The sequence below is a fragment of the Tasmannia lanceolata genome, unplaced genomic scaffold, assembly GCF_043159265.1.
Source record: "Tasmannia lanceolata isolate RefF3 unplaced genomic scaffold, GAP_Taslan_0.1 ptg000012l, whole genome shotgun sequence".
Taxonomy (NCBI): Eukaryota; Viridiplantae; Streptophyta; class Magnoliopsida; order Canellales; family Winteraceae; genus Tasmannia; species Tasmannia lanceolata.
In genome coordinates this window covers 26,232,677-26,243,733 of record NW_027518689.1, presented here as the reverse complement: position 1 = coordinate 26,243,733, position 11,057 = coordinate 26,232,677, and the positions used below count along the sequence as shown (strand labels likewise).

The 11,057-nt window shown below is 39.0% G+C and overlaps 1 protein-coding gene across 1 annotated transcript; it reads left to right on the top strand.

The window, feature by feature from the left end:
* Window positions 1-544: 544 nt before the first annotated feature.
* On the top strand, window positions 545-3,211 carry LOC143888677 (uncharacterized). Its single transcript, XM_077393107.1, has 4 exons — window positions 545-1,411; window positions 1,678-1,728; window positions 1,852-1,911; window positions 3,029-3,211. The coding sequence occupies exons 1-4, from the start codon at window positions 545-547 to the stop codon at window positions 3,209-3,211; spliced, it is 1,161 nt and encodes a 386-aa protein (XP_077249222.1).
* Window positions 3,212-11,057: the final 7,846 nt, after the last annotated feature.

Here is an 11,057-nt window from a genome sequence, read left to right as displayed (position 1 = left end):
TGGATCATGTTATGGTAAAACGGTTTGTGCCAGAGCATACATGCTCAGGTACTATGAGGGGTAATGACCATCCCCTTGTCACAGCAGCTTGGGCAGCAGACACCTGTCTTGGGTTATTTCCCTGCCCAGGAGACGTGAGGCCTACTTTGATAAGAGCATACATCAAGGATAAGTGGGGTATAACCATAAGCTATGTCAAGGCTTTCAATGCGAAGGTCATTATACACAAAAAAATGTGTGGAAATGCCGAAGCGTCTTACCGCATCCTTCCTGCATATGCTGAAGAGATGGAGAGATGCAATCCTGGCACCATTATGTGTGTATATCGAAGTCGTCAGCTATGGACGGGTGGAGATAATACATTTTGTCGTTTATTTTGGTCATTCGGCCCTAGCATTCGCGCCTTCAGTCAAACAATTAGACCACTGATACTAATTGATGGGACACATTTGCGAGGCAAGTATAAAGGAATTTTATTAGCTGCCACTGCAGTAGATGGTGACGGTGGATTATTCCGTTAGCATATGCAGTGGTTGAGAATGAGATGTATGAGAGCTGGCTATGGTTTCTTCGTTTACTCCGGCAAAGGGTGATACCAGCAGAAAAAAACAACAACGAATTCACTATTTCCTCTGATAGGATGAAGGGTTTGCCTAGAGCTATAGACGAAGCATTGCCGGGATCATATCATAGCTACTGTATTCGTCACCTCAATGCCAATTTCCTGAAGACCTTTAAGAGCCAATTACTTTGCAAACTTTTTTCCAGAGCCGCATATGCTTTAAGGGAGAGAGACTATAAGGAGACGATAGAATGTATTAAAGTGAAGAACGCAAAAGCAGAGAAATGGATATCTGAGATTCCTAAAGAAAAGTGGGCTAATGTATACTTTAAAGGGTTTAGGTGGAATATGTTGACAACTAATGCAGCGGAGTCCTTCAACAACGTATTAAAGGGCGCACGGGAGTTACCGATCGCGGCTCTAGTCGATCACACTAGATGGAAAGTACAAGAGTACTTCCACCTTCGCCGCAAGGCTGCTTCTGAATGGAAAACGCATTTGACCCATAATGTAGAAAAATGGTTATCCAGATCATGTCTGTATGGCAGTAAGTTTACACCCCGGCCGTGTAGTTGGAATGAATATGAAGTGATATCGTCAACTAATACGGATCGTGTGGACTTAGAGCAGAGAACGTGTACGTGTGGTCTTTTCCAAATTATGGGATTGCCGTGTGGGCATGCCATAACAGCCATGGGAGTCAACAAGCTGGACAAATATAGGTACTGCCAGGATTGGTTTTTGGCTTCAACTTATCGGACTACATATGACGACGTGATTCACCCTACTTTAGATCGCACACAATGGCCGGAGCCATCCCATGTTTTAGAAGTAGTGTTGCCACCACGAGTAAGAAGACAGCCTGGACGACCCAAAAAAGTACGAATGGAAAGAGGGCTACAATTTGGACAACATCACAACTGCAAATCATGTGGGGAACCTGGACACAACAAAAGAACGTGCAAAAATCCCCCCCTTGTAAATCTTAAGTTAAATATGACGCCCATCGGTCCATCCGCACCTACAGAAAATACGTATGTTCCATTATTACTCACTCGATATGATTTCTCTATCAAACCCATAATTTTATTAATTGTTGCATGTTTTTCTTGTAGGTCCGGTGTCTCATTCGCACCTCCTTTCTTTGCTTAGGGATGGAGTTGTTGGTTTGTTTGTACAAAGTGACATTGATTTTGGGACTCTTCATATTGCACATAAATATTTACTCACACAGAATTTGTATAAATTAAACGTTATTATAGACTTATAGTATTACATTGGTTGTACAGCTGACCGTGACTGTTGTAAAAGTGATCATTAATGTATCATTGGTGTTGGCAATATCATTGGTTTGTACTCACTACCGAAACGTCAGTCGGCCCACATTGTTTGGATCCTCTAAATCGTTCATTTGATGCGCCGTCACATACCCAGCGTCGGACTTCCCAATGATGAGAGCGGAAGCGCAATATCACTTGTCTCCGGTCGGAATTCCGATAACGTGTTCGGACTTCCGACGGGAGACAAATGGAAGTACACTTTGTTCTGGAATTTCTTCGGAAGTCCGAACCTTTGTTCGGATGTCCGACTCGGAAATCCGACCTCCGGTCCAGCAATCCGAAGGAAGTCCAGTATAGTTGCTATGGTACTGGGCTTCCTTCGGAATTCCGAACCAAAATTCGGAATTCCGAGTCGGAAATCCGAACCACCGTCCGGACTTCCGACGGAAGTCCAGTAGAGTTGACATTGTCATGTACGTCCTTCGGAAGACCGAAACTATGTTCAGAATTCCGAGACGGAATTCTGAATTTTAGTTCGGCATTCCGAAGGAAGTCCAGTACCATAGAATGTACACTGGAGTTCCTTCGGATTTCCGGACGGTTCTTCGGAATTCCGAAGAAAGTCCAGAACAATAGCGATTATAGTGGAATTCGCCCTAATATTTTTGTGGGAGTTGATCATATACAAGGCCAAGTGTGCATGTGGTGTACGACCAAGTTCATGTAGGTTATTTCACGAGGATCTACCAATTCAATGGTCTTCATCACATGTGTACATCATTTGTGGCCCAAGATCATAAGTGTAATACATATTAATGATGATCATTTGGGGGGTAAACTCGTGATGTGAAGAAGTTAATCTTAAAAGCACATATCTTTTGTGTCGGACTACCTTATAGAAAATGAAACTTTTAAGAGGAGTTCGTCCTAATATCAAAACATTGTACTGCCAATATCAGCGAAAATAATAAATTGCATATTACATTTATGGACCCATGAGAGACCAATGGCGGGGGGAAAAATTAGCACCTGCCTCTTGCTTTCATTGAACATAGGGACTGAAACAAAAAGTCCCAGCTGTGTCAGTTATGGGTTCAAAATAAAGATACAATCAACATGTAGAAGTTAAAAGAAAAAAAAAATTTCAGTGTCAACAATGACTACTACTACTAAAAAATCATATCAGACAATCTCTTCTGTAACATCCACGACTTCTTCAACTTCCACTTCTTTGGCTTCATATTCTTCCTCTTCATCACTACGTTCGCCATCTCATGCAACTGTCTCCAGTGCTTCTCCCATCTCCCCCATTCTTCCTGCAACTTCTTCCGCTTCTCCCGATCCTGCTCACTTAGAAGGTGGCTATTGAAGGAGCAGATGTTGAAGCCATTCCTCATCCACGACTTCTTCAAGCTGGCACTAACGCTGAAGAGAGCCAGGATTTGGAACAACCCTTACCTGCAAACAAGCACAATTATCATAATGAATAACTAGAACATTTTGATGTTTCCCAATTGTTTGGAAAATATCCACTCACCCTAGCAGGTTGATTTCCCCCACCTACTTCAGGAACGAGGAGACCAAGTATCGGATCAGCCGCCAAGCAATTGAAGTCTAATGCATGTACAACCAACAACAATGACTCCGAGGTAAGAATGTGAACAACTTATAGGGATACTTTCCCATAGACCCCATTCAACATTTCCGAAAGTAGGGAAGCTCGCATAGCCGTAATATCTTTCTGGGTGAAATCGAGCCTAGCGTCACGGGTAATGTATTCCATCTCTTTCAAAACGAACAGCCCACAGTCATGGCTGCAAAACATGAAGCAAAACCGAGAATATGAATTAATCGTTTACGGAGGTATCGTAAATTGAAGTAATTGCACGTAACATACCTGTTACCTTGTAGGGGTCGATCGACCACTACATCAATGGGGAATGCACTTATATCAATGTCTTTGACCATTCTGAACCATTTAACAAGGTAATCGACCTACAAATTAAGAATTCCGTACGTTAGGGCAGTAGTAACAAAAAATTAATTAATAATTGTCATACGAATGAAGTAAAGAGTAGTACTCACAAGGGGTTGCAGCTTCCTACAATCCGTGCGACTGTAAAGAGAATCGTAAAGAAGGAAGGTACGATGCCCCATATCCAACACGAGAAGTACCCAATGAACCATATCAATGTTAATTGGAATGAGTACTTTTCGTATCTCTTGAAGAGGGGTGTTCTCTACACGAGTTACGAATCTGGAACATGCATCGGGACGTTCACATCTTTCGTGAAGAATAAGTTGCTGCAACCAGAAAAAGAAATGTTAGAATTGCCCGCAGCTTCAAAAACAAAAACCATTACTTATAAGTGAATTTAATCTCACAGGTAGATGGGTAGGAAGGCAAATGCATGATCCCTTTTCTATTGTTCTCAAACATTCGTCCCGCAAGTTCAAGTAATCCGTATATACATTAACAATCTACAGAACAGAGCATAAGTCAACGAGAAGGAATTTAAGAAGATATGTGTACCAACGCATTATTCACGCTTTACGTTACTAATTGAACCATATAACATCTTACCGGAGATGATATCCACCCTCTACGATCGGTTAGTATAAGCAAGTCTTCTTTACACATGTGGTACCCATCACTGTGAATGACTCTCTCACTGCAAATCGAGAAAAAAGTCACCTACCTCTATGAACCTTTAGTCATATAATTGTACTGAATCAACCTATGTATGAAATTAATCGAAGAAATTAGAATTCCAAAACAATGTAGGTTGTACGAAAATTTACCTAGGTTCTAGCGCCCCCAGTGCATCCACCTTCATCGCTGCAGGCCCGGTGATATTGCGAAGAGCGTATATGCTTTTCCGGTTGCTTATGACATACGGTGAACTGACTGCTCTACTAGGTTGTAACTTCCTTCGACGTTGCTTCACATTTTTTTCAATGCTCCCAATAACTTTTTCATCTTCTTTCTTATTTGATTTCTTACTCTTACTGAGGTTCAAATCAGGACTGTCAAGCAAGATAACCATTTTAGCTGCAGCATCCCTGACATCCCTAGTAATTAGGCTATCAATAGAGATATGTTCTACGCTATCATCAACTATGTGTTTCCCCATATCATCTACAAAAACACCATCCCCTACTTCCCCCTTCGCAGTCACTATCTCGGCTTCCCCATCCCTATTGTCGGCCTCTCGTTCCCTCTTTCTCGTTATCTTCGTTGGGATATTATTCCCTGAGTCCAAACCTTCCCTCTTTCTGGAATCTCTCCCGAACAAATGAATTTTTACCTCCCTCATTTCACGTTCAACTCTGGCTAACCTCTCCAACAATGAACTATTTGTAACAGATTCATCTACTTCGGACTTCTCATGTGCCCCACTTCCACTCCTACTCCTGCTCCTTCTTTCCATCCCCTGCTCTGCTGCAGTTGGCGCCAATGAATCCCCCACTACGCGCACAATTGGACCCATGCCATCCCCCAATGACCTCTTTGTAATGGAGTCATGTACCTCAGACTTCCCATGTTCCCCTCTTCCTCTCGTACTTCTCATCCTTCGTTCCCTCCTCTGATATGTCGCAATTGGCCTCATTGGATCCTTCAGTACAGGCAGAGTTTGACCCATGCAATCCCCCACTGGGACCACAATTGAACCGACTGAATCGCAAGGAATACTACCATCGTCGTGTTGATCATCGAGTCGAAGTAGAGATTCTTCCCTTGCCGTAGCTTCGACCCTCGTAACCACCTGGAATACATTCCATATTACTAATTACAAATACGACTATAAAAATAACACGAAAGACATACAACGACCACCATGCATTATACTCTCACCTCTGCGGCTTTCACCGTCCCATGAATAATACAGTTAATCAACTGTCGATGCTCCATCTTCTTCGTATTTATCTTAGCGGTCCACTTAAATAGACGCGGATACGCATAAGGAGAATTAGGTGCCCATAACGTGGTATGCTCAAATAGCCATACCTGATATCAAAGTAGATTAGATCCGCATAAGATAGAAAGACAAAAACTATATGCAATGAATGGAAAATTACCTGTAAAATGATAGAGCAACCCAATATATGTCCCTTTCCACGGAGTGCAGCATGTGAATCTAATGATCTGACCAAGAACTCATGAATGGGATAAGCCCATGCAACATTTCCTATAGTCTGCAGATCAATATACGGGAAGAGGCAAGAACATGCCTTCTGGTTCCTCTGCGCAAACAAGACAGTGCTGCAGAATAACAATATCAAATGCTCCACAGTCGACTTCACGAAGTCTTCTTCGTCTGAATCCATATCGGCATGAATAACCTTGACCAACTCGTCAAAGGTGGCGGTTGGAGCCCCAAACCTCCAACCATCCACAGTATCCCTGCTAGACCAATCAAATTTCGGCCTTTCCCCAATCATACTTATACCTAATATTTTCGCTACATCACTAACTAGAAATGGGAGTACGATGCCGCCCAAACGAAATGCTTTCCGTTTGGGATCCCATTTATTTACCATTGTCGTCAAAATCTTCTTCCGCAACTCGACATCTTCGAGGCCCTCATGCAGAATCAAATCTGTAAATGGCGTATCCTTTATGAAATCCCTATGCACATCCCGTAACCGAATATTTTGTAGGGACTCGTGAAAGCGTGACGGACAGCATCTAGATAAGACATATTTCGCCTGCAAAAATGGCACTCTTAAACAGTTGAGCGAGAAACAGCAGGAGATGCAGACGGAAAATATAACAGTTACTCACCATCACAAAAATGGAAACAATTGATGGGAAAGATCAACAATTTATCTGTCGAAACCACCAACAATCACTTGAAACACAATATTAGTCTATTCAAACACAGTATTACTCCATTGAAACAACAAGGATAGAGAAACCATATGTAATCACTTTAAACAACACAGGGCTCCCCAAATAACTGGAAACAACCAGACGTAAAGATCATGAACACCATATATGACAACCGTAGCTAATCCCTTCAAATTTAAATAATCAAACATCGGTTCAAACAACATATGGCTCCCCAACTAATAGCAACCATAACAAACCGTACGAGACTCAAGCAAAACCATTCAAACTTAAACCACCAAAAATCACTTAAAACAACCATAGCTATATAGATACTTCAATCAAATTCATAAGAACCATCAGAAACATACCATGCAAGCAAGACACAGAAATATAACGATAATAACATTTAATCCATCCATCCATAATAACATATGAAACCCTGTAGACACCCCATTTTGACCAGACCCAAGTTCACTGTGTTTGTGCGAAGCCCCATCCAATCACGGAGCTAGGATCCCAAATTGCACCCTAAGCTAGGTTAGAGTCCCCCATAGGTCCCTGTAAAATTTCGTTGGAATCCGAGCTCGTTTGATCAGCAAACGGATTGAATCAATGTCGTAGTTTAAAGCTGTAAGGGGGGTGGATTATCCGAAGAGGGGGTGCACCTTTGAAGTGTGAAATTTTGATTTTGTCCTTTCGCTAATACGACAAAGCGGGAAGGGTGCGATTATTAATTCGCGCGCCTTATCAATAACAGTAGTGCCATTATCAGCAGCCTTCTCTTTATATATACTAAAAAATCAGAAAAAAGAAAAAAACACTGTTCACAGCCGGAAATTTCGCAGACAGAGAGAGAGAGAAGAAAAGCTTGGGTTTCCCTTCTCCGATCGGATTTTTTGATCCGAGCCCTCGGATTTCCGACCAAAACCTTTGTTGCTCAGGCCGTATTCTCACCGCCATTCGAATTTTCTTTTTCTTCTACATTTCTCGGCTCCAATCAAAAATTCCATCCATTCCGGCACGGATCTGATCATCTATCTTCTCCGGCCATCTCCTTCACCTTCTCCGGTAGCTTCTTTCTCCGGCAACCTCCAACCTTCTCTCTGCAAATCCGATCGGATCTACCATCCGATCGACGACTCCGATCAAAACTTCCATCCATTCTGGCACGGCTCCGATCTTTCCTCCGGTCATCTATTTCGCAGCCACAATTTGTCCAACTGCACTCTTCATTTATACAGATCTGAGATCGAGAGAGATTTAAAAAGAGAAATCCCCAAATTGCTTTCACCAAACCCTAGATCTATACATTTTCTCTTTAGATCTGAGTCTCATAGGCTTGGATTTTCTGTTTTCCTTTGAATTGAAGATTCAGATTTGTTTATTGAAAGGAATATATAGCTCATATTTGAAATTTGAGTTAGAAAGAGAGATCAGAAATACAGAGAGAGATTTGAGAGGGCTTTGAGAAAGAAAAATCAAATTTAATTCTTGGAAACCCTAGATCTTTTGTTTTTACTTTGGAACCCTAACTTTTCCTCTTCACCAATCTTTTTCTTTGGTTTGCTCCGGCTGAAAACTCAGACGAGCTCATCTTCTCAGGCGAGAATTTTGCTGGATCAGAATCAAATCTTAGCAAGTCTATAATCTGATCTGCTTCTAACCTCAGGTATTTTGATGATTTTTATTCTTAGTGGGATTATAATGTTGATTAGTAAAGGTTAAGCAGATTTTTATCTCTAATTTTCTTGATATGGCTTTTTGATTTCTTGTGCTTAATTTTTACATCTAAAAAGGAATAGATAATACTCTGATTTATATCTTAAGGTTGAATTGATTTAGAATTTAACAAAGAACTAGGAAGAGACATGTGTAAAATCTTTAACTTTATTAAATTTAGGTGATTTATGAGGAGACTTGTTCTAAATCTGTTGGATTTATAAAGAAATATGTTATAAATTCTTGATCTGTATGTTAATGGAAAAATCATAAAGAAATCTGCTTTAAATTCATTTAGACCTGTTTTGATATTGATATACTATGAGCATAAACTGAAAAGAGTACTTTTTATATCCTTTTGATTTTTTTTTTAGCATACACTCTTGATTTATTCCTGTCTGAAAGCTATAGAGGCTAGACTTATAAGGTGTTGTTGGAAAATATGTTAATAAGGTGAAGTGTACGAGTCTTCATGTCTATTTTAATTTTTTTTTATGATTTTAATGCTATCATTTCGAATATTGAGAATTGTATTGCCCTATCTATAGGACTTCATTTTTACATCCTTTATTTAGCTTTATCATTGCTTTAACCCAATTTATTATTATTCTCACGACATCTCATCCTCTATTTTGGAACTGTGCTTGCTAATTTGTTTGTCGCCACATAATTATTTGTGTCCTAATATTAATATCTTACCTGTGAAAGAAATGAGAGTCATAACTTTGCTTTGTCTACTTTCATTTTATATGCTTTGAAGCTTATGGACATTTGTGCGAGTGTGTAGGATGTTGCTTGTTTATTTGGGTGGTTACCTGTAGAAATTTGAGAACTAGTAATATTGATACATGAATGAGAACAATGGTATAGGTTTGAGTCATGGAATTTAAAAATAATTGGACTTTATAGTTTCCTAATGACTTGAAATTTTAGTCTCTTGGCTTTAATTTTGTTTTAGAAAATAAAAAAAATTATTATGACTTATAAAGGTGTGACTGGGACAGATTATATGGTTCCATTTTAAGCTTGTGCATTGTTTTCCATAATGTTGTGTCATAGCCAATATTTTGAATAATTATCCAGGTATGGATGTGGTTGGAATTAGTAGTGTAAAAGAGGGTATTACTTTCATATTTTGGGTGGAATCTGGTTCAAGATAGATCAAAACTCTCTTCATTATAAATGAGGATAGAGAATAATGAGATAGAAAAGATAGTTGTATATATGTTGTTTTGGCTGGTATGTGAAGCTACATATATATATGTGTGTGTATGTATTTTATGACTGTGAGCCGTGCATATATTGTCTTAGCCCAGAAAGAAAGATTGAATATATAATTGAGAAATAGAGCTGAGATAATAAAATTTTCTCTATATTTTGGATATTCTAATCGGAATCAATAGAAGAGGGTAGTAGTATTATCAAGTATCTGGTCTTCATCAACAGTATTAATACTGTCATATATTGTTGATTTCCCTTCTTTAATAGTATCTCTATTATTGTGCTGTAATGTCCATCAAATTGAATTTTGTTATGTCTATTGATGTGTAAATAAATTAGCTATTAGTTTTTTAATTTTCTTATTTCTTTTTAGAGATGGAGGGTTAGAAAGTTATCTAAATGACGTTGTACTGATGATTAGTTCTATACATGAATAAATTTCTTGCATGAAATTAATGTTGTATTAATGTTCTACTATCTAATAATGTTTTTACTAGATAGTATGAACAACTTTATAGAAGAAATTTGAAAATTGGTAAAAGACAGAGTATAAATAGTGCTTGTGTGATTAAACAATTTAAGGATGACATTATTACCTGTAGCTTCCCGTTCATTTTGATGTTTATTCTTTGAGTCATGAACTTTAAATTTCAGCTTTTATTGTTAGGAGTCCCCTTTTCATTGGTTTTAAAATTTCCATTGATGGTTGGTTCAAAAATCATCATTTTCTTTTTGGTAATCCTTCCTTTGGAGAGATTATTAGATTAGGGTAGTACTCTCTTTCCTTTTTTCTTTCTTTAGAAGGAGATGTCTCAACCTCTTAGGTATTTGTAAACCTTAGAACCCTTCATTCATTGCGTGGGCGATGAAGGCGATAGTCTAAGCCCATCCTTAGAGGACCCGCTCAATCCAAGTAACGCTCCCCTCTTTTGTTTAGTAGGCCTACCCAACCTTTTGGATTTCTTTTAACTATTTTTAAAAAAAGAAAAAAGAAAAAAGAACCCTTCTCTGGGCAATGATAAGGTTACTTGAAGCCCGTCTTTGTGTTTTGTGGCTCACAGTGTTTTCGCACTTGAATCTACATAAGTTGATACCCTTGTTCCGCACTAAAATTTTTACAAATTGGGAATATTATTGAATATATTGAAGATTTAACACTTCTCTTGTATTAAACATTTGAGTTAGGTTTTAAAGAAGGTAATAAATGGATTATTCAGGTGAGACTATCTTGAGGCTTATGATATTTATTTCTCTTTTATTTAAATAAATTGTTTTAAGAAAGAAGGAGATCAGATGACTACTCTATTCGATATTATCGACATGAGTACTGTCTGATTTCAAGGCGGGATTAGATATCAGATGATTACTTTAGCATCATCTGATTTCATCCCCATATTGGGGTGGTGTTTGTGTTTGGGTATAGAAGTGTTTGATATTGTTT